This window comes from Silene latifolia, chromosome 6, assembly GCF_048544455.1.
Source record: "Silene latifolia isolate original U9 population chromosome 6, ASM4854445v1, whole genome shotgun sequence".
Classification (NCBI taxonomy): Eukaryota; Viridiplantae; Streptophyta; class Magnoliopsida; order Caryophyllales; family Caryophyllaceae; genus Silene; species Silene latifolia.
This window is the reverse complement of record NC_133531.1, coordinates 1,401,635-1,426,134: the sequence shown is the minus strand read 5'-3', so window position 1 is coordinate 1,426,134 and position 24,500 is coordinate 1,401,635. Positions and strand designations below refer to the sequence as shown.

The 24,500-nt window shown below is 44.1% G+C and overlaps 1 protein-coding gene across 1 annotated transcript; it reads left to right on the top strand.

The window, feature by feature from the left end:
• The first annotated feature begins 9,146 nt into the window (after nt 1-9,146).
• On the top strand, nt 9,147-10,604 carry LOC141586617 (UPF0481 protein At3g47200-like). Its single transcript, XM_074407908.1, has one exon. The coding sequence runs from the start codon at nt 9,147-9,149 to the stop codon at nt 10,602-10,604; it is 1,458 nt and encodes a 485-aa protein (XP_074264009.1).
• Nucleotides 10,605-24,500: the final 13,896 nt, after the last annotated feature.

Sequence of the window (24,500 nt, the reverse complement as noted above, 5' to 3'; positions counted from 1 at the left end):
TCTTAGGCTCTGAGCTTGTTCGTCGTGGAGGACCCGTCGGTGTATACCTCCCATACTCCGGGTTTTGCTCTTCTTGTATGTGCACTCGGCCGGGAAATCGCCGGTGCTTGTCCCTTTATCGAGGGCCTCGACTTGTACTAAATGCCGAAGCCGGATAGCTCTCTCGCCCATTTGATGAGCCTTCCTGATTGCTCAAATTTTTCCAATGCTTTCTCCAATGGTTGGTCGATTAAGACCGTCATGGGATGTGCGTTGAAGTAGGGTTTCGATTTCCTTGCGGCGACGACGACAAAGAAAGGCGCTTTTCAATCGGCGGGTAATTTCTCTCGGCGGGCAACAACGTATGATCGACAAAGTAGATTGGGTGTTCTTTGTTTGTCTTCTTTCCGACGATCACGGCGGCTGACCGTGGCCGAGGTAATCTTCTTATGTCTGAGATATAGCGTTTCCCCCGGATCGGTCTAGACAGGGGTTGGGAGAGTCGAAGATGAGCTTTCGATTGCTTGAAAGGCGTGCTCTGCTCCTCCCCCCAGGTGAAGTCCTTATTCCCCTTCAACACTTTGAAGAATGGGGTGCTCTTGTCGGCTGACCGAGAGATGAAACGGGCTAGAGCCGCCATCCTCCTCGGCATCATAACCTCTTTTTCGATTCCTCGGCTCCGGCGGTCCGGGATTGCTTGGACTTTGTCGGATTGGCATCAATTCCCCGGCGCCGACAAGTACGCCGAGGAACTTACTCCGCCGGACACCGAAATTGCATTTCATTGGGTTGAGCTTCATCTTGTATTTCCTTAGTGAACAAAATGTCTCGTGTAAGTCGGCCAAGTGCTCATTGTCAGACTTGCTTTTTACAATAGCATCGTCGACGTAAGCCTCAATGTTTCGCCCTTTTTGATTTTGGAACACTTTGTCCACTAGTCTTGTGTAAGTTGCGCCGGCGTTCTTCAAACCAAACGGCATCATTTTATACATGTATGTGCCGTTAGCAGTGATGAATGCGCATTTGGGCATGTCTTTCTCGGCCATGAATACCTGATGATACCCTGAGAAGGCGTCCAGCAGGCTCAGCATAGTGTAGCCCGCCGTCGCGTCGATTAAACTATCTATTCGAGGCAAGGGATAGCAATCTTTGGGGCACGCTTTATTAAGATTGGTAAAATCTACACACATCCTCCACGCCCCCGATGACTTCCTCACCATTACAACATTAGCTAACCACTCAGGATAAGTACAAGGCATGATGAAGCCCGCCGCTAGTAATTTATCTACCTCGGCTTTGATGGCCTCATCCTTCTCGGCTGAGGAGTTCCTCATCCTTTGCTTGACAGGGCGAGCGGTGGGGAGTACGTTCAGCTTGTGAACAATCACCTCCCGGCTCACGCCTGGCATCTCGGTCGCTGAGTAGGCGAAGACGTCTTTGTTCTTCCTCAGCAGGTCTAGGAGAGCGGCCCTGAATTTTGGCTCCAGGTTGACACCGACAGTTACGGTGCGTCCTGGGTCAATTTCCACTTCCTCGGTCTCCGCTCGTTCGACCATGCCGACGGTGGCATTCATGAGGTCGCCCTCCTGTTGTAAGGATGGGCTTTTCCCCTTCTCTGACTTCTTCGCCACTTTGAGGGATTGCATGTTGCACCCTCTGGCAGATATCTGGACGTTGACCACCTCGTCTTTTTCGTCCTTTGAGACGAGCTTATGCACTTCCCCCCGGTCCGAGACATACATCAGTGTCAGGGCCCGGATGGACATTACTGCGTCGGCCTCGCTCAGAGTGACTCGACCTATGAGGACGTTGTACGCGGACGAGCCGTCAATGACCACGAACTCAGATAGGACATTCTTAGCCGCATTCCCCTCGCCGAACATCACCGGCAACCTGATAGACCCCAGGGGTACCAGGGCCCCGAAAAAAATCGTACAACGGATTGGTGCGGGGGCTCAAGTCCTCAACCTTCAAACCGAGGTTGAGAAAGCACTCTCTGAACATGATGCTCGTGTAGGCGCCTGTGTCAATCAGGCACCTCTTGACCAGGTGGTTGGCTATGTCCAAGTGGACTACAAGTGGGTCGCTGTGAGGGGCGATGACTCCCTCGTAGTCCTTCTTTCCAATAGTCATATCGGGGATGTTGGAAGCGGGGATCGCTATTTTGGGCACAAAGTTGATGGCCTGATACAGCTCGTTCAGGTGCCGTTTGTGCCCATGAGCGGACCCACCGTTCTCGTTGCCCCCGATGACAACATGGATTACTCCTATCCGTTCAAAGACGGATTTCTTATTTGAGCCGGCATCGGGTCTTTTGGCCTTTGGCAACATATTTGCCGAGGCTCCCCTTCCGGATCGCTCTTCAATGGCATTCTTCGGATGCTGCGGCGTCGTCGATTAAGTGGCGGTGTGGCCATGGTACTCACGATCGGCTCGTGTCACCGTCACTCCTCGGCCTGGGAGGCCTTTCCCACTTCTGACCCCCGTTCTTGCTCAGGGCGAAGACCTCGGCGGCAGATACGACCAAGGGGGTGTGGCCATTGAACCGTTTCTGGTAGTACGGTCCTGAACTTTCCCCGGCGCCCGCCGAGTTATGCTTCCTGGCAGATCTGTCAGACCGTGACCTATTATTGTCACGGCGTCCTTCGTCTGGGTTGTCCTCCCGGCGGCTCTTTCTCTCGAGTGCCCGGCCTCGGCTGGGCCTACCCGGTTTTGTGATAGTCCTCCACCTTTATGGCTTAGTCGGCCATCTTCCTGGCGGAGTCTAAGTTCAGGCCGCCGCACTTGATGAGCTCGTTTTTTAAGTCTCCTCTTGGGAGGCCTTTCATCAGTGCGAAGGCCGCCAGTTCGCTGTTCAGCTCACGAATCTGTTGAACCTTGGCGTCGAACCTCTTCACATAACTCCGGAGAGACTCGCCTCCCTCCTGTCTAATAGTCAGGAGGTCCGATGTCTCGACGGCCCTCCTCTTGTTGCAAGAATATTGGGCTAAAAATATGTCCCTTAGGTCGGCGTAACAGTATACCGACCCATCGGGTAGCCCCTTGTACCAACTTTGTGCCATCCCATGCAGTGTCGTTGGGAAGACTCGGCACCAAACCTCATCGGGTTGCTCCCATACCGACATGTAAGACTCGAAAGCCTCGGCGTGGTCGGTTGGGTCGCCTTCTCCTTTGTATGCTATGGGTGGCAACTTCGACTTAGTCGACACCGGGTCTCTAGGACGTGGCGGCGAGGGGCTGTCGACCACGTGTCGAACGACACGCAGCGATCGGCTCCTCGCATCCCTAGTCCGGCTCCTCTCCCTGTGGGCGGGAAGGGCTTCTTCTCCGACTCGGTGAGTCGGGCTTCTTCTCCGACTACGTTGAGTCGGACTTCTTCACTCCTCCTGGGCGTGCCTCGTCGGTCTTCTGCGGCGACGCCGTCCTCCCGCGAGTGCGGGAAGGACTCGGTCTACCACTAGCACTCTGGCTCCCCGGCGTCTTGACAGGGGCCGGCTTCTTCTAGTGCTCCGTTCAAGTTTCTCGGAGTCACATTTTGGGCCCTGGTCTCCTGGACGGGTTCCGCCGCTCTTGTCGGTGTGACGGTGTGAGTCGGCGTACTACCAATTAGGTCCGGGAGTAGCTTCGGTTTCTTTGCATCAACCACATGTCCCATGATGGTGACACTGTCGGCGGGCGGCGTGGCGTATCAGTATTATTGGCATCCGTACTCCGGTTGAATTACTCGGCCGGTGGAGGGTCTGCGAACCCTTAAATTGTGGACGGTATCATCTTGGTAGAATTCGGTTTCGTCAGTCACGAATACCTCTTGTTGTTTCGACATCTTCTTAGCTTTTTGGGTGGGTTTTTGTTTTGGGTTTTTTTTTTGTTTGGGAATGAATGTGACTAGCTTCTAGTATCTTTCCCCACTGACGGCGCCAATTGTTCCGGGTGTAATTCCAGAGCAGTTATTTGTTACCACCCGTGCTTGTAGAATGACGTCTTTGGCTGAATCCTCCTTTCGGTCTCCTGAAACAATGAACAAACTGAGGGCTCGGCTTTGCACCGAGCGAACTCACTCTGACGCTCAAGTCAGTAAACTTAAAGGGATAAGTTGTTGTTACTTGGCGAAGTATATTTTTTAGAGAGATAAGGAAGATATTACCAGATGAATAGTGATTCTTAGGTTAAATTGTGGATCCTTTCCTCAATGAGGGTTGAGGAGTATTTATAGACTTTCACCTTTTGTCACGTAGTGGCCAAGTGGCTAGCAGGTGGAAAGACTGATCTACCCTCGGCCGAGGGACCCATGGCAGGCCGGCGGGCCCTGTTGACTCGCCGCCGAGGGGTCTTGGATATGAGTTCGCGGATATGTGCCTCGGCCTGCTAGTTGTCCCAGTAGAGACCAGGTGTGACAGCCGACAGTGCGCGTCGGTTAAATTGTCTAAGTCGTTGACTTGCTTGTGGATATCTTTGACCTTGCTCAATATGTTGACTTGGTCAGCGGGTGCAGAATATGCCCCATTAATTATTATTATTATTATTATTATTATTATTATTATTATTATTATTATTATTATTATTATTATTATTATTATTATTATTTTTATTATTAGGATGCGCGCAGCTTTCATTAAATGAAAAACAAAAGTTTACATGAAATTGGTGGGGGCCGAAAACAAGTGGGCTCCCACACCTTAGCAACAAAGCAAGCTAAGTCTAGTAAAAATGTAAGCGGCCACCCGAGCCCCGCGTCCCGAGATACCGAGAGTTTCGGATCCGCTTGAGCAAGGCAACAAAGATCCGACCCAACTCCCAAGTGATGAGAAAGAGAAAGGAAGGAAAACATAACCCGCTGCCGAGCATAAATCCCCATACTTAGCACACTTACGCTGAGCAGCATCAGCAACAACCCGGCCAGGCACAAAATTCGTCATCCCAGTCTGAGTCAAAGGAGAAGACCCGGTCAAGTCAACGCACACATCACGCCCCATGTCCCAAGAATAAAGCAGCAAATGGCATTATTGTTCCCTCTCTCTCTAAAAAAACCCTCTCTAAAAACCTAGCCTCCATTATTATTCGGAGGCTTCCATCGATCATCCATCGATGGTAAGCCCCACAAAAGCTTTCTTAAACAACTAATATTATGCAGATCTATCTTATTTTCAATAATAGTCTCCCTTTTGGTGAGATCTGTTGTTCCGTCCCTTCTTTCGGGGTTTTTCCATTTTTTCGTGGGATTGTTATCAATATAATAAGTTTTAATCGACGGGGAGATTATCAGATTTGTTTCGTGGATGAATACATCAAGACGGCTACACTGTTTCCCTCCATCAAGAAGGATGCAAAGACATCGATTATTCATAGATTCAAGAAATTTATGATTTTGGAGCGGCGTATCATTACGATATTTAGATAGTTATTTTGAATGTATTTTTTACGTTAGCAATCTTGATTTTCCTTTGTCTATTTGTTATCTTCATTGTAACCTACGCTTAGTTGATTATTAATGAGATGACAATTTCAAAAAAAAAGAATAAAGCAGCAAATCCGCAGGACGAAGAGAACCCCTGTAACACCCCGGTTTATGAAGGAGCCTTTAGCAAGACATTCCCTAATAAACCGGACTGTTACCATCTCGGTTTCCCGAGGTAGTGAATAACAAAGTACAACAATACCAAAGTACTTTAAATTAAAACTTAACGATTACGTGTTTATTACAAATTATCCAACTAATACTTAATATAAGATAAATACAACCCGCAGCGGAAAATAAATTAAGTGATAAAATCTTCTATGTGGACTAGACTTCTAGGTAGGTTGACCAAGCCCTCACGCATCCCATAGCTCCCAAGTCAGCTAATATTTAGTACCTGTCAAATCTGCTCCCCATTATGGTTCATCACAGGTGTTTACGAATACACAGGGTCAACCACGAGGTTGAGTAGGGAAAACAATGAAACAATAAATATGATATGCATGCTCCTCCGTCACCTCCATTTCCATCTCAACTCATATCTCATATCTCATACCCCGGACAACCCACCATACCGATCCCCTAGACTATATATATCGACCGTAGCCGATCTGCCCACTCGCGGTGAGGACACCAGGGCAAGTCCTGCAAACCCGCCCGAGCCTTATCACAACATCACATCGTATCCCAACATCGTCACCACCACATCTTCCTCCAACTCCAATGCATATGAAATGCTCAACGATAATTAATGCAATGCAATATGTATATAAATCACTCGAACCGATAAATCATAAAGTCATGCCGATTTACCCGATGTTGTGATATCATACTCAATACGATAAATTCAGTCAATCACTTCCCGTATATAAATCATAACGTAAGTCAACAACCAGGAATCAAGTCAACACAACTCAACAACGACGATAATAAGACAAGTGTATTTCCCAACCTCAAAGTGCCAAAGAAATCCAATTAAGCGATTAAGCGATCCCGTAAAGTAAAACAATGAATTTGATTATCGATCCTTCACGTATCCGTCACCTAAAACAATTATAATATTTATAATTACTAACTACTAAATATAGAAATCTCCCAAAATGGAAACTTTCCCGATATAGTAACTTTCCACTTTTAACAAACCCGACTCGAAACCCGACTTGAATTATTTAACCGACTTTTAGAATAATTTATTTAAATGATTCGGGATTTAAATTAAATAACTAATATAATAAATAAAGATTAAACGAATTATACGATTTAGAAATACCCGAATTAATCCTTAAACAACTCAAACAATCCCGACTCAAACCCGTCTCTAATTATATTAAATAACTCAGGAATTAAATTGAATAAATTATTTAGAAGACTCGGGAATTGAATTAATTAATTAAGTATACGACCAATTAACGAATTATAACGATTTAAACTATGAAAAACCCGTTTCCAAAACAAACACAACTCGTCGTCAACCACGTCCCTTCACACGCACCCCCACACTCCCACGCGCCACCTCACCACCGCGACAACCACCTGACCAAACCCACACTCTACCCCAGCCACCAACGGCCACCCCCATCGGGTCGATCGCCCTTGGCGAGTCAAACCAGGCCGCCATTTGGCCTGGTTCACCACCACGCATCACCAAACACCCTCTGTTCTCGCCATACCACCACCGCAGCCAACAACTATCCCCTGCAAACCCACCACTGTCATGTTCGCCGCCAACCCACAAACCCAGATGCCATGGCACCACCATTTCGACCTCCCCCGAGTCCACGGTGGTGCCACCCCAACATAGTCGTGTAAAAACCCATCTGAAACCGTATAAAAAACCTGTTTGACCACCCCTGTCGACGCCGCCTATTTCAGCCACCACCACCACCTAAAGCCACCATAACCACCACCATAACCACCACCATTTCACTCGTCCCCTACCACTCTACCCATATGCCCCGTCAACAACCACCAGCAACCTCACCAAGACACGCACAACCCCCCTAAAACCCGACAGACAAAAGAAAACAGAGAAGGTTGCACTCTTACCTTTTTCCTGCCGCCACTACCGCCACCAGGGCCACCTATGAAGGTCGACAAACACCCTAAGGTCTTCCTTGCTGCACCGCCAATACCCATGCTCTCTCTCTCTCTCTCTCGTTTTGCGTGAAGATAGAAGTTGGAGTTGATGAAAGGAGGGAGAAGGGAGGCGGGTTGAGGTGTGGGTCGTGTGTTGCTAGGGTAAAAATTAGGTTAAAACTTAGGTTAGAATATGATGTTGGGTGTTGGGTTAATTGGGTTAAACATGATATTGGGTAAACCCAAATGGGTCGAGGGTAAATGGTTTAGCTCACGTCTCGAATACCATATAAACCCGTCTCAGATAACTTATGCAACAACTCGATTTTACGATATCAACACGACTAAACAATTAACTCGACTCAACTATAATCCCGACATAATTAGTAATATAAAAATACATAATAATTAATATATAAAAATATCCGTTTACTCGATTATATAAAATACGGGGTATTACAACCCCCATGCCCGTCAACCAAACCAACATCAACCTCCTTTCCCAAAGAAATACCAGATCTATAGCAGATGTCGAAAAGAGTGTCACGGACGAGGTTATGTCGATGTTTAACACCCACAATACCAGTACAAGAAACAGCGTGGTCCCCAAAAACATCATCAGCAAAATCCCGAGAGCAAGCTTGACAGGGCCTAGAGACCGTGAATAACGGAACACCCAGACGATACCCAAGCACACTACGATACGTCCTCCCGTTCATAGTCTGACCCAACCTCGAGATAGGAACCGCACGCAGCCAATCAGAGGAGTGGGACCCCTGCTGAGACTGCCACAAAGCAAGTTGGCGAGGTGTCAAAGAGAAAACAGACCCTGAGGCAGCAGCAACCGTCGCGAAATAAATGTCTGCCAATTTCTTCATAAGTTTGGGGGCAGCAATTTCACTAGCTACGGTTACCTAAGATACCCGAGCCTGTAGTCAAAGTAAACCCGAGCCTTTATTATTATTATTATTATTATTATTATTATTATTATTATTATTATTATTATTATTATTATTATTATTATTATTATTATTATTATTATTATTATTATTATTATTATTATTATTATGACGAGAGAATCCTCAACTGTTATTTTTGATACATACGGGATAAACTCCTGAGCATAGATAGATAATATTCTACAAATCAGTGTTGGAGTTAGAGGGTTAGTAAGGGCGTTCGGTTCCTTGATAGTTGAGATTTCAAATTTTTTAGTTAAAATTTTTAAATATTTTACAAGCGTACCTCATATTCTGAGATTGTAATATTGAAATTTGATGTGATTAAGTGTCTGTTTGACCTAGTTTGTAACAGTGTTTTTGGACTCAAAAACAATTTTTGGCCAAACACATCATTTTCTAAAAGTTAAAACAAAAAATTCTCAAAAGCTACAAATCCATATTTTTACTCATAGAAATAGAAGCAGCAATTTGTTGCTTCTTATTTGAAAAAAACACTTAAAAAAATTAAGTTTGCCAAACATGCTTTTAAGTATAGCCGTGTATATGGCCAAGAAACCACAAAGCCATCTAAAATTACACTGCAAATTTCTACACTAATCACCTTTTAATTCTCTCACACTCACACACTCACACACATACTCTCTCTCTCTTTTTTCACACAATTCCACCAGGAAATGGCCTTAGAACAACAACAATGGGTGATCGGCATTCGGCATAAACTCAACCAAGGAGGCCAAGTCGAGAACGACGCGCCATGGACAAAACACTCGATATACAAAGTCCCTAGTTGGATGAAAGACGGAGAACAACCTAACGATGACAGAATCGTAGGTTATATACCCGAGATAATCTCATTCGGACCTTACCATCGTGGTGAGCCACACCTACAGCAAATGGAGGCCCATAAATGGCGTGTCCTCAATCACATGCTAAACCGAGATACTCAAGACATAACCGTGTACTTAACCGCAGTTCAGGAACTCGAACACACAGCTCGAGCTTGTTACGAGTCACCAGTGTCATCACTCACAAGCAACGAGTTTGTCGAAATGATGGTTCTTGACGGTTGTTTTGTGTTGGAATTTCTAAGGGGCACAAAACATGAGTTCCACAATCTAGGTTACGAGGAGAAGGACCCGGTTTTTTATAAGGATTCTATATGTCACGTGATTGCCACGGATTTGATGAAACTTGAGAATCAAATCCCACTTATTGTCCTTCAAAAGCTCATCGAGATCCAATACATAGACAATCCAAACATCAATAAGGTCCCAGAGTTAGTTATGTGGGTTCTAACTCCGAGATGGATTACAATTAACGCTCCTGCCACAGAGAAACATCTTAATCACATGCGGGATGTGGTTGCTAATGAACACGGTTCCGAGCTCGAGCCGCCCATGGTTCATTGCCTTGATGTTTTTCGGAGAAGCCTAATGTACAAACCCGAATATCGTCCTAATACTTGCTGTGGGTTGAAATTAGTAAGGGATAAACTTATTAAACGGTTGAAATTAGTACGGGGTAAACTTAAATGGGAAGCGAAATCATCTGACAATTGCGAACATGTCATGGCTAACTGTATTTCCGACCTAAGAAAGGCCGGGGTTAAGTTCAAACCAAGGAATAAGCTCCCGTTCTGGGATATACAATTCAAGCAATGTTCCGGAGTTCTCGAGATACACCCTTTCAAAATTGACAACGCGAGTGAGACTGTTTTCCGAAACCTGATAGCATTCGAGCAGTGTCACATGAATAACCCCTGGGACATGGTTGTCACCAATTACGTGGCTTTTATGGATAATTTGATAGACACGGCTTCTGATGTCGCGTACCTCCATAAAGCCAAGATTATAGTACATTATTTAGGGAGCGACCAGGAAGTTGCAGACTTGTTCAATAGGCTTGTGAAGAAGGTGTATGTTAACAAGAAGACGGGGGTATTACACGACGTATATGATAAGTTGAACGAGTATTGTAGCCATCGAAGGAACTGGTGGCGCGCAAGTTTGCAAAATGAGTATCTTCATAATCCTTGGGTTATCATCTCTATTTTCGTTGCGCTTTTGTTGTTTTTACTTACTGCTGTACAAACTGCTTATACCGTCTATGCTTATTATAAGCCTCCTAGCTAACTCTCATTAATCATCCTTTAATTATATTTTATGTACTTTTCCTTAAGTGTAATTTTAATTGTCGAGTATCTCTTTTATTTTTGGTTCAAAAGGATTGAATTACTCGTATATGCATTTGTTGGAAACAAATATATCCGTCATAATTATCGTTACTTACAACCATAGTGAAAAACATCTGCAACAAAAATATACTGGTAATTACCGAGGGGCAAAAATAAAAGACGCCTTCTATCATTAAACGGACCACACGCAACATTATGCATTAACTTAGCCGTGAATAATAATCATGACTATTGTAAACCCATGTCCCACATCGGTAGTGTAGAGTGAAAGACCATCTTTATAAGTGTCTAAAAAAAATAATAATACGAAGTCTTTTGGGAAGGAGCTCAAGAGTAAATCCGTGAGGGCTTGACCCAAAGCAGACAATATCGTACTAATATGAATTATGGACACAAATACAACAGAGGTCCAACATGAGATATTCACGCTTCATCATAACATGTTCTTATAGACAAACAACTATACCAATTCTAACTTTTTGAATGTGCTCAAGTGACAGACTGTCGTCACTGAGCCCATATATACTGTACGTCATAATTGTCTCTATAATTGGAGTAGCTTTGGACTGTCTATTTTTAACATGAAGTATGTGACCGTGAAAATTAGAGAACTAACTTTGTTATAGTGTTCACGGATAAAATTGAAACATGTAATACTGCTATATATTAGCAAAATATTCAGGCGTTTGTTGTTTTTATTATTATAGGTGAACATATTTTAAAGCAGAACATGCATAATAAAACAACGTAAACGTGCAACAGAAAATACAAGCCGTGCTATCTTAAGTATTATTTTAGAGATATCTTATTAGAATTTCTGTTATTATTATTATCTCTATAATAGCGAAACTTATTTATTATTTGTTCCTCTCACATGATCAATAAACGGTAGATGTATATGTATTTATTTTTTATTTTCTTTGAAAAATATATTTTAATCATATGTAAACAACTAATTAGATGTAAACATTAAACTTGTAAAACATTTTTTTTCATTTGTGGAAATTATTTGAGAGGTCTGATTCAATTAACTTCCGCTGTTATTCAATTGATGTTGCCTCTTGTCTGTACGTTGCATTCAATTATTTGAGAGGTTTGTTTTTTTTGATATATACGGAGTACAATGGCCTGGATTTTCGTCCAATTGGTAGTATTTGATAGAGAAGTTTCAACACAAATTACTGATTCACACCATACATTCATACTTGTGAGCTGTAAGTAATTAACTACGATACCTACCAAACATTTATTTCCATTACTAAAATAAAGGAACACAAGGACTTCAAGAATGAATCTATCGGACATACAAAAATCACATGTCTAAAAAGTACTCGTAATAAATTACAGCAATAAATTAATGGTCATATGAAATATGAGTAGAGTGTAAAAATATCAAGGCAGTAACCACTGTAGACAGTAACCAATTAAAATTTTTCCATCACTAAAGGGTAATTTGTTAGGGCATTAACAATAGATGAATATCCAAGAGGTTTGTTCTCACGTCATATAAGTTAATATACAAACTCAACCTCATCTCAACTATAAATAAACCTTTACAAAGTTCATAATGTGGCCCACATTATTATTCCTCCTCCCACACTCTCTCTCTACAAACCAGCATACAGTCTAGTAACCCTTCTTAATTACAAACCTCAACACCTATGTCTAGCAATAGAAGGTTTGTAGACAAACCTCAAAAATAGAGGACATGTCATCTTACAAACCTTCTATTGCTAGTGCCCTTAGAACCACGCATTGTTGATCCAATTGATCATACCAAAAAATTTTCTCATTTAATTATTTTTTTCTTAGTTATATTTACTTTGTATTCTCTCTGGTTTAGGGATATGTTTACACTTTTTTTATTTTGTGAGAGGAAAATAATGGTAGTGTAAACATATCACTGGAACGGAGGGAGTAGTATTTGAGCTTTCAAAGGTACCTCAAGGCTCAAGGATATGCCAAGATGATCATGTTAAATATGTAAATCATAACATGAACCCTAAGATCTTGAATTACATGATTATCGTAACAAATGTAACTCTATTGTTAACTATATTAGAACAAATTTTCGGACAACATGATGATAATAAGCTTTGTTAAATAATAAACCCTTGGAGAAATGATGTTTCTCTCCCGTTGCCTATAAACCTTTAATGTATGTGTTTGTAATATTTTGTGATGTTTTGTGATGATCTTTGTATGTGATGGGCAAAGCCGCAAAGGTCACTATTTATAGGTAGAGAGAGGGCCAAATTTCATAACATACAACATAATACTAACCTTCCATCAAGGTTAATTAAGAGTGAAATAACTTACTCTTTGATGTGTAACCCTTTATGTTTATTAACAAATTAATATGAAAATATTTTTATAAAGTTGTAACATTTTATCATTACTTTTCTTATTAACATGATAATGTTTTGTGCAAATAATAACACTCTTATATTAATACATATTGATTGATAAAGAAACAACTTTCTAATTAATACCGACCATAATATATATGAGTAAGAGTTAAAAACATCTTATTTCATAAGTTACTTAATTAGATGTTACGTTTCTTACCGATCAAGGATGAAGATGGTCTTAACTTAGGTCATATATTGTATTTGGGGTACTATAACATGTTTAGTTTGGTTATGGAAGTGTTTCCAAAACCACAGAGCAAGCCACTGTGGTTTCTGGTTTAGTCATAGGTCGAGACTATTTTCGAAAAATGTCAAATGTTCAAACTAATAGGAATAATTATAATAGTCGGGCCACAACAGCTAACCATCATGGTTTCTGTTTTGGGTGGATTCTGCATAAGGCTGAATCAGGTCAGGGTAGAGTTTGTTCCAGGGTTAACTAGCTCGTCTAACTTGACTAAGACTGCAGGCGAGGGTGCAATGTAAGTAAAATAAAGTAAATAAAATGAACAAGTAAGACAACATATTTTGTATGTGGAAAACCTTTTATTTGGGAAAAAACCACGGCACCAAGCCAGAAGAGATTTCACTATGTATTTGGAGAATAATAATGTAAATGTGAACAATATAGTATTTTTCACTAAGTATTGTCGTTGAGTTGTTTATGAGGTGATAGCATGTGTCTTGAGACGATCTTTGATACTAGCTCCTTATATAGTAATCTTGTCCAAGCTGCGTAATATCTTCTCTTCATAACGTAATATCTTTTCTTAATGGCACCATTGATTGCTCCTTAATTACTCTTGTTCCGGGTGTAATTCCAGAGCAAGTATCGTTACCACCCGTGGCTTGTAGAATAATGTCTTGAGTTGAACCCTTCTTGTCTCTATCGTTCCGCTCGGCCTCTCCTGCAACAATGAACGAACTGAGGGCTTGGCTTTGTGCCAAGCGTACTCACTCCGACGCCCAAGTCAGTAAACTTAAAGGATTAAGCTGTGATACTCGGCTAGATGTGTATTGTAGAGAGATAAGGGAGATATTACCAGATGAATAGTGTATTTAGGTTAAGTTGTGGGATGCTTTCCTCAAAGAAGGTTGAGGAGTATTTATAGGCTTTCACCTTTTGTCACGTAGTGGCCAAGTGGCCAAGTGGCTATCAGATGGAAAGACCATTCTACCCTCGGCCGATGGACCTATGGCGCAGCCGCCGAGGTCCTGGATGTGAGTCTGTGGTATGTGTCCCCGTGGCGGGTTGTCGAGCGAGACAACGGGTGTGCCGATGGGTCTGATCGGCTAGGCGATCTAAGTCGTTGACTTCTTTGTGGATATCTTTGACCTTGCTCGGTGTCTTGACTTGGTCGGCGGTGCGAGAATATGCCCCATCAATTTGCCCCCAGCGTAGTCTATGCCGTGGTATGGGCTCCGATGTATGCCGAGCGTATATTCTGCGAGTAAATTTCAAAATCTTTCTCAGTCTGCGGTGTCTTCTTGTGTGTCGGCGTGGCTCTTGTTAGGCCGCACCATATACCATATCCCCCTCCACATGGATGCGTAAAGGGTATCCGATGTGGAAAAGAACATATTGCCGGCGAGACCAGGGTGAGAGTCTTAGGTTGACTTTGATTGCCCCATTTGTGCTTCATGGCTTGGTCGATCGGTAGCCGGCGGATACTAGATACCTAGGAATTTGTTTGAGGGAGATGAACAGTCGAAGACATGTGAATAGGCGTGTTGAAGACGCTTGGTCACTGTTGCATTGATTGACATTCAACTGTTGCGACGATTGACATTCCGCGGTTGCATGCTTGACGCGTGTGTGTTCGGGCCGATTGGTTGACGCTTCATGGGCTGTGCCCTGATTGGTCCTTCTTCATGGGCTTTTCTCTATAAATAGGGCAGTTATTCCGTGATTTTGGCCTCCATTTTATTTTCGAAAATTTTCACCAAAATCTTCATTTCTTCAAACTTTCAAAGGTTTTCTTCTTCTTAATCTGCGGAGTATTTGATCCGGCGAGTGTTTTTCTTTAAGGTAAACAAGCAAACTTTTTATTTTCTTGTTAGTAATTTGTTGTGAATCATGTCTTCCGATGATGCTGGGCCTAGTAAGCCTGCGTCGGGGGGTCCTAGGTCTCCTTCTCCTGAAGTTGATCCTCAAATTCTGGAGGAATGGGAGGATTCTGACTCTTTTGGTGATCTTGGTGATGATTTTGGTGATGATACGGAAAGGTCTCGTCCTAGTGAGGGGAGACAAGATCGTCATGGATCACGGCTATGTCTGTAAGATCCGCCTTGATCGTGCTTGGTCCCGTAAGCTTGCCCGTTGTTCCGTGCGGAAACTTTTCGAGGATCATTTTTTCTTTGGTAGGGGATACGAAATTGTTATCCCCGAGGAGGGTCAGTATCTTGCCCTCCGCCGGCTATACTTGGCGTGTACTGCGGCATTTGGAGTACGGGCTCCGGTTTCCGCTGAATGGGTACGTTATGGCCATAATTAGAGCCATGAACGTTGCTGTTGCCCAACTGCACCCGCTGGCCATGAGGATCATAATTGGTTTCGTCTGGCTTTGTCTTTTTAAGGGAGAGGCTCCGACGGTGGATTTATTCCGCCGTCTTCATCATCTCAAACCGTCACTCCCTGGCCGCGTTGGATGGTACAGCGTACAAACGGAGCAGGGTTATGTCTCTGTCGACAAACTCTCTTCTTGCAAGGGCTGGCAAGGTCGGTGGGTGTATGTTAAAGTGCCGAATGACTATCCATTGCCGCCTTCCTTCCAAAGATCGAGTTAACTTGCGGTGTGAGACTAGGGCGGAGCATGACGGATGGGTCACTCGGAAGCATCTTAAAATGGATGCTAGCGGGGTTCTTCTTAAGGAGGATGAGAGGTCAGCAATGAGGCTCTTTGAGGTGGACAAGAGTGGGATGCCGAAAAGATGGATTCCCCGACGCGAGATCATTCTTCAGGATGAGCCGCTTTGCTATGTCGGCCTCATACCGGCCCTAGCACGGGGTGAGTGGGGTCGGTGTGAGGCCCACCGCCGCTCTTGATGTTTCTTTATTTTCGAACTTCGATTCATTTCTTCTACTTGACTCTTGCTTTGTTTCTTTTGTAGACCACTTTGGACCGGACCTATCTGAGGATCTTCTTCGGATAATGGGGCTGCACAAAGATAAAACCGTTGCTAACTTGCATCCCAAGGCTCCAGCCCATGACCGCAGGATGTCGCCGAATGATCTTATGGAACAGCGGCTAAAGGTCTTGAGCAAGGAGGAGGCGCAGGCGAGGGTTGTTAGCGGTGTGGTGCGTCGGACGCGGAAAACAACGCCTTCAGCGGCGACAGCGCCGACACCGGTTCCAACTCCCATCCCCTCCCCCAAGAAGGTGGAGGTTGTTGAAATTCCTGATGAGGGGGACTCTGATGCAGAGGGATCTCCTCTTATCTCGTAGGAGGAGGAAAACAACGCTTCTACCGCGGGCAAGGAAGTGCCTCCTCCGGTCAAGAAGCCCAAACATGGTACCTATCTGGCTTGTGGCCTAAATTTAGCCGAACCATTAGGTGTTTCTGATAAGTCAATGTTGATACTGATGTTTTAATTGAATTTCTGCAGACCAGCCGCAGTCGGCTATTGCTCACGTTAGGCAGCAGGCGGTGGGGTCCTCTGCACAGGTTGGTGATCAAGGCACCACCGTCAACCCTTCATCCCAGAAGGCTTTCGTCTCCCGGCCCGCAGGCTGGTGGCCAAATTGCCACCATCGTCCCTTCATCCCGGAAGGCTTCCGTCTCCGAGCTTATAGAGGAGGGCACGAAGCTTATTAGGGAGTCGGCGAGGTGGAACGTGGCTACTGTTGCTCGTCTCGGGAGCAAGAGAAGGCCGTGGCTCGGGCCGTTCATGAGCGTAATGCCACTAAGCGGTGGGTCGCATCGGCGGGGGGTCTCCTCAATGAGCGGGGCTTAGGGGAGAAGGCGAGAAGGCGCTCTTGGCGAGAGAAACTCGGGAGGACGCCGAAAAGGAGGTCCTTGTTGAGGGGCTAAAGCCGAGGCCGCGGCCGCGTGCGCGAATGAGGCTGGCGAGGAAATGTGAGCTCGCTCGGGGCGCGCCGACCTCTACCTCAAGCGGAGGAACGAGTCCCGGGACTGTTTAAGGCTCGGGCGGAGGTGGTTCGGGCGGAGATGCCGTCATCAAGCAAAGGGAGGCGGACATCGAGATGCGCAAACCGACATGCTTCCCAAGTTGTGCGCCGAATCCGGGATTTGGCCGAAGATGCTGCTAGGGAAGTTATCGGGGAGCTTTTCCCTCTTGATGGTTCCTTCCCGTGGGGCAGGTTCGACGTGCTGCTTGATGACAAGCTCGAGGCTAAGGAGAGAGCCGCGGCGGAGAAGGCCAAGGAGGCGGTGAAGGCGAAGATGGAGAGGGAGGCGGCCGCGGAAAAGGCAGCTCTTGCTGAGAGGGCTAGGGTGGCTAAAGAAGAAGCCGAAAGGATGAGGGCAGCTGAGGATGCTGAGGCCAAGGCCGAGGCCGCTAGAAAAGCTCTTTGGGTTACTCTTTGAAGAAGATGCGGCTTGATGAGAACAAGTTCTGCAGATCTGTTTCGCTCCTCACATGCTACCACGTCTTTGCTTGATGAGAACAAGTTTACTGACGAGATCTGCTTCAGCCGTCCGGGGCCAATTACTCACCCTTCCTCCCCTCGTCTTTTGATACATGAACATAGTGGTAGTTTTTGTCTTATTTTTGTACAACCTTGGTAGGTTGTGTTTCGGCTTGTCCCTATGGGGACGGCCGTCGTCTGTATTCTTTTCACTTGTAATTTTGTAACTTCTAATAATAATTCGTTTCCTTCGCCTTCGGCGTGGCCGAGGTCTTTGTCTCATCTTTGTCAGAGTTGTCTTCCTGTATTCCTAATTGAGCCCTCTCCTTTTTTTTCGGATTGGCTTGGCCGGGGCCGTTTTAGAGTGCGTATCTCAACTGTGTTTCAACGCTTCCAAGACACTTCGTTTGTTTTTGCGAGTGTAGTGTGCGATGGCCGTTACTGTCATGGTATCCGCCTTACGAGGGGGATTGCCGCTCTTGTCGGATTGACAGTGTGAGCCGGCGTTGGTTTCTTGATAGCGTGTTACGTGGCGTCTACCACTTGGAGTGACTGCGACGGCATCAAACCCCTTGGGGTGACTGCCGTGGCGTCTACTACTTGGGGTGACTGCGACGGCGCTAATTTCTTGTTGTAGACTGCCGCTCTTGTCGGTATGACAGTGTGAGCCGGCGTACATTTCTTGATAGCGTGTTACGTGGCGTCTACCACTTGGAGTGATCTGCGACGGCATCAAACCCCTTGGGGTGGCTGCCGTGGCGTCTACTACTTGGGGTGATCTGCGACGGCGCTTATTTCTTGTTGTAGACGCCGCTCTTGTCGGTATGACGGTGTGAGCCGGCGTCTGTTTCTTGATAGCGTGTTACGTGGCGTCTACCACTTGGAGTGACTGCGACGGCATCAAACCCCTTGGGGTGACTGCCGTGGCGTCTACTACTTGGGGTGACTGCGACGGCGCTAATTTCTTGTTGTAGACTGCCGCTCTTGTCGGTATGACAGTGTGAGCCGGCGTCTGTTTCTTGATAGCGTGTTACGTGGCGTCTACCACTTGGAGTGACTGCGACGGCATCAAACCCCTTGGGGTGACTGCCGTGGCGTCTACTACTTGGGGTGACTGCGACGGCGCTTATTTCTTGTTGTAGACTGCCGCTCTTGTCGGTATGACAGTGTGAGCCGGCGTCTGTTTCTTGATAGCGTGTAACGTGGCGTCTACCACTTGGAGTGACTGCGACGGCATCAAACCCCTTGGGGTGACTGTCGTGGCGTCTACTACTTGGGGTGACTGCGACAGCGCTTATTTCTTGTTGTAGACTGCCGCTCTTGTCGGTATGACAGTGTGAGCCGGCGTCTATTTCTTGATAAGTAACTGATGGGAAAATTTTGCTTTGATGGAAGGCGTGGATGGTTTTTCACTAGGTAAAAACATGCGTTGGGGTGTCCACAGCTATCTTGGACACCTCCGTAGCTACATAAATTTTACAAGATTACCAATGCCCTAACGGCTCATAACAGGCACATCCCCCCAATCAGCCACTAGTCGTATCCATGAGGTCGCCCCCCTGCTGTAAGGACGGGCTTTTTCCTTTTTCGGATTTCTTCGCCTCTTTGAGGGATTGCATGTTGCAACCTCGGGCAGCTATCTGGACGTTGACCACCTCATCCTTCTCGTCTTTGGAGACGAGCTTATGCGCTTCCCCCCGGTCCGAGACATACATCAGTGTTAGGGCCCGGATGGACATCACTGCGTCAGCCTCGCTCAGGGTGACTCGGCCTATGAGAACGTTGTAGGCGGACGAGCCGTCAATGACGACGAACTCAGCTAGGATATTTTTAGCCGCGTTCTTTTCGCCGAACGTCACCGGGAGTCTAATTGATCCCATCGGCACCAGGCCGGCCCCAGAGAAGATGTATAGGGGGTTGGTGCAGGGGCTTAAGTCCTTGATCTTCAGGCCGAGGCCGAGAAAGCACTCTCTAAACATGATGTTCGTGTATGCACCTGTGTCAATCAGGCACCTCTTGACCAGGTGGTTGGATATGTCCAAATTGACTACAAGCGGGTCGCTGTGAGGGGCGATGACCCCTTCGTAGTCCTTTCTTCCGATAGTCATATCGGGGACGCTTGCAGGGGGGATCCTTGAGTTGGGCACGAAGTTGATGGCCTGATATAGCTCGTTTAGGTGCCGCTTGTGCCCATGAGCGGACCCTCCGTTCTCGTTGCCCCCGATGACAACATGGATCACGCCTATCCGCTCGAAGACGGACTTCCTATCTGAACTGCCGGCGTCAGTCTTTTGGCCTTTTGCAACGTACTTGCCGAGGCTTCCCTTCCGGATCAGCTCCTCTATGGCATTCTTCAGATGGCGGCAGTCGTTGGTTAAATGGCCGGTGTGGCCGTGGTATTCCACGATCGGCTCGCGTCACCGTCACTTTTTGGCTTGGGGGGTCTCTCCCACTTCTGGCCCTCGTTTTTGCTCAGGGCGAAGACTTCGGCGGCTGATACGACGAGTGGGGTTTTTTCACTATACCGCCTCTGGTGGTACGTTCCTGAATTCCACCCAGCGCCGGCCGAGTCTTGCTTCCGGTCGGATCTGTCCGACCGTGATCTGTTATTCTCTCGGCGTCTTCCATCGGACCGCGAGCCGTTATTGTCGCGGCGTCCTTCGTCCTGACTGTCCTGCCTGTGACTCTTCTTTTCTGAGTGCTCGGCTTCGCGGGGATCTTCCCAGGTGAATAGTGTATTTAGGTTAAGTTGTGGGATGCTTTCCTCAAAGAAGGTTGAGGAGTATTTATAGGCTTTCACCTTTTGTCACGTAGTGGCCAAGTGGCCAAGTGGCTATCAGATGGAAAGACCATTCTACCCTCGGCCGATGGACCTATGGCAGGCCGGCCGAGGGTCCTGGATGTGAGTACGCGGGTATGTGTCCCGGCTGGCGGGTTGTCAGGCAAAGACACTGGCTGGCAGGCCGATGGGCTGCATCGGCTAGGCAGTCTAAGTCGTTGACTTGCTGTGGATATCTTTGACCTTGCTCAGTGTCTTGACTTGGTCAGCGGTGCAGAATATGCCCCATCAACTCTTAATCACCCAGATAAATGTTCAGCCTTTATAATAGAATCTTCTCCTTAACTGCTCCATAATTAGAATAATAATGTATAACTAGTGTAGATCCCGCGCAAATGCGAGGTAAATATAGGTCTTTTAATTTTTAGTGTATTAGTTATAGATTTTAGATTTATATCTGGGCGAATTTTTATAAAAAATAACTAATATTAAAATTAATCAAAAGAATTAAATAATTCCATGAATTGTGTTTTTTATGAAAATATTTTAACTACATCAATTTTTTTTTTAAAAATCTTTTTTCGTCACGAAGTTAATAATAGGAGATACAGTTTTTATGTATAGATTATTTTAAATAGAAAATTAGTAAAGTTTGAGCACTTTGGAGGGAAAACTTTAGAGAAGTTGTATTCTCATAGTATATAGGAGGATTTATACTTTTAAAATTTGCACCTCATTAATATTTATCAGTTCACTCCATTGTATTTTGATATGAAACAAAAAAATTGAAATGGAAAACTAATAAAAAAAAATTATTTAAGTTGTGAATTTTTTTTTAGTGAATATTTTTTTGTCACGAAGTTAATAGTAAGCATGTGTCAAGTTATTATCTACAGTAATAATTATTGCATTACTGAAAAATTTAGCAACTTATAATTTATAATTTAATATCAAATTTATTTTATTTTAATGAAAAAATCATAATTATGAATTTATTTAAAAAATTAGAGTTTATTTATAAGAATATATTCATTGAAAAGATAATAATGTAATGAAAGAAAATTTTATTTATTACTTTACTTAGCTAGATGTTTTTTGGAGGGAAAACTAAGAGAATTTTTATTCTCTTAGTAGTAGGGGGATTATTCTCCATATTTATTCTTGACTTAGTCAAATATTATCCTTTTATTTGACTGTTGCTCTATCCTGCTTGGTGCTAGCCTCGAGCTATCCTGACGCTTCTGCCCTGATAATCAGGCCAGGGTAGAAATGATCCTAAATTCAGGACGAAAATATCCGGCCCAACTTCACAGAATAAGTTCAATTCACACCTTTGACATAGTGCGCTCATTTTGGGAAAAAAAACAACTCGATTAGTTACCGAGAATAATTCATGCTACATTGCTACAATTTACTTGCAGGGGGCCTGACAATTTGTTGCAACTGGTTATTTCAATTGTGGCTGATCTTGATGTTAGAGGGAGTATTGCTATGAAGTAGGGCAGAGTACGGATCGGGTATTTGATCCAAAGTTCAAAGTTCTAGTTCGGATCGGATATCCATATTAAAAATCCTGAAGTTAGATATCCAATATCCAAACCAAATGTTTCGGATATCCAATGTTCGGGTATCCAAAACAATCGGATCGGATGCGGATATCCATCGGATATCCATACTTTAGAATTTACTTTAAAATTATGTTTGAAACACGATTATATTCATAGTCTTACATGATGATTTTCTTTAGTATTCTTATTCTAATGTTCTCGACATAAAATTTAAGTATCACCTAGATATTTCTCTAATATTTTAAACATTAATTAAGTTGTTGTACCAAATAAAATTTTATTTTCTCGAAATTATACTAGAAAACTATAGTTTCGGATCGGATCGGATATCCAAATTTTTTAATTCTAATATCCATATCCAAACCAAAACCAAAGATTTCGGATCAGATATCCAAACCAAACTTAACTTTCGGATCAGATATCCAAATATTCGGATCAGATTCGAATCGGATATCGGATCAGTTTGGATAATCGGATTTTTTGCTCTGCCCTACTATGAAGTATTTGAGACCTAATCAGAATTACACGGGTAGGTTCGAACCGGAAGGCTTGTCCGCATATCAAAATATCAATATTGCTGTATATTCCCCTAATAATGTCGAGATCGCAAGTAAAAAATATGACGCGGTCATCCCCACAGAATTGGAAACTTCCGTCTTCATAACGCCCGACGTTCTGGATGGAGATCTTACCGTTCGGATTTTTCAACGTCCTAACAATCCACCTATTGGAGGGAATGAGGGATGACTATCATGAGCTTTATTTTCAAGGAAGCTAACTAATCCCTAATACGGAGGTATTGGACTGATCAGGTTGTCCAAATGCGTTCTTTGTCGTTCTTTGCTGTTGTGTGATGTTATTTTTATTACGGTGTGACATCCCTCCCATGGCGGGCATTTCCCCTTCTTGTTGTTTAAAAATAAATTCATGTGTGTGTCGATCGTTGATGATCGAGACTAGGATCCCGACACACGCAAACCGAGATCGATTACGAATGCTCTAGTGCTTGAAAAACACTAGTACTTGACGCTCTCGCTAGCATTGTTGTCCTGAGTTTAGACAAGGGTGCGCTCCACGACCCGGCTCAAAGTTCGGATCGTGACACTGAGCAATGCCCTAAGCTCGCTGGATAACAAAGCAGTTAACGATGAGCCCTTTCCGAATGCATGGGCCGCCGGTAAGAGAGAGGCTAAAGTCAAGATTTCCAACTCTCTGAGACGAAGCGAATTGAAAGCTGTTGATACGTGTATCTACAAATCAAGCCCAGTCCAACTACTTAATGGATCACCAATATAAATCCATAACCCATCTATATCCAAAACACAAATTGTTCCATAGGACCAATTTTAACAAAAGAGTAGCCCAATAAGACAAAGCCCAACTAAATAAATTAATAAAATATTGGGCTTTCATCTTATAGCGGAAATATTAGGAAAGTGACGAAGCGGAATCTAATACGGATTTCCAAATACTGGGTTTGCATCTTATAAATTTTAGAGGAGATCATTCATAAAGAGGATTTTTTTTTGACAACGATAAGAGGATTTTTTGAAAGGATTCATAAAGAGGATTATGATTATTATTGTAGTATTATTGAATTTATTAGCATTGATTTTTTTCCCTTTCATTCCAATCGATTTCTGTTCAATTTCAGCCTCCGTAACCATCCCTACCTATATGAAAAGAGATTTCATTATCTTGTAATCAATGCTAAAATGTCAAATATCATTGAAATGATTGTTCTATAATGGGACGACCCTCAATGTCAATTGTCAATGGTGTTACTATTTGTCGGCAAGAGGAATAATATGGCAATATACGCACATTCATAGCTATTACTACGAAATATAATTGTGATTTGTCATTTGTGTGTGAATAGTTTGACATTGCTCAATTAAATCTTATCGACACGGTATATATCATACACGGTCCATAGGCCGAGTACAACAAGCTTGCTTTTTGTTTGGTTAAAATGCTACTACGGAGTACAATCTAAGGGTGTCTCTATTTTTGCCCTACAAAAATTATTGTGTCCAAGTAAATTAGTCAACGTAGTTATACCACTATACAAAATCAGTTAGTCTTGCTGAAGACGGGTCGGAGCAAGTGACGGGTAATGCCACTCACAGAACGGATAAGGGGGACAAGGTGGGGGCACCCTCATGTGCTTCCCTCTCTCCTCTATTTGGGTCATTTATAAAAGGAAATGGTATTCAGAGTGACGGATACGTGCTGTCTTCAATGAGATTTTGTGATACAAAATATCCCAACTACACAATTTGTTCTTGATTCAATCTTTTTTCATGTCGGGTCCATTTTTCGGTTTCTATCAAATGTAGGTTGTTTTTATTTTGGATTTTTGGGTAGTTTCGTGCTAGATTCCTTGTCAAGTCGAAGAATTAACGAGTTTGTAACCACATGTCATACTTTAACCGAGTATCACCCATTAACATGATTTGCATTCCAATAATTGTGATCGCCTTGTAT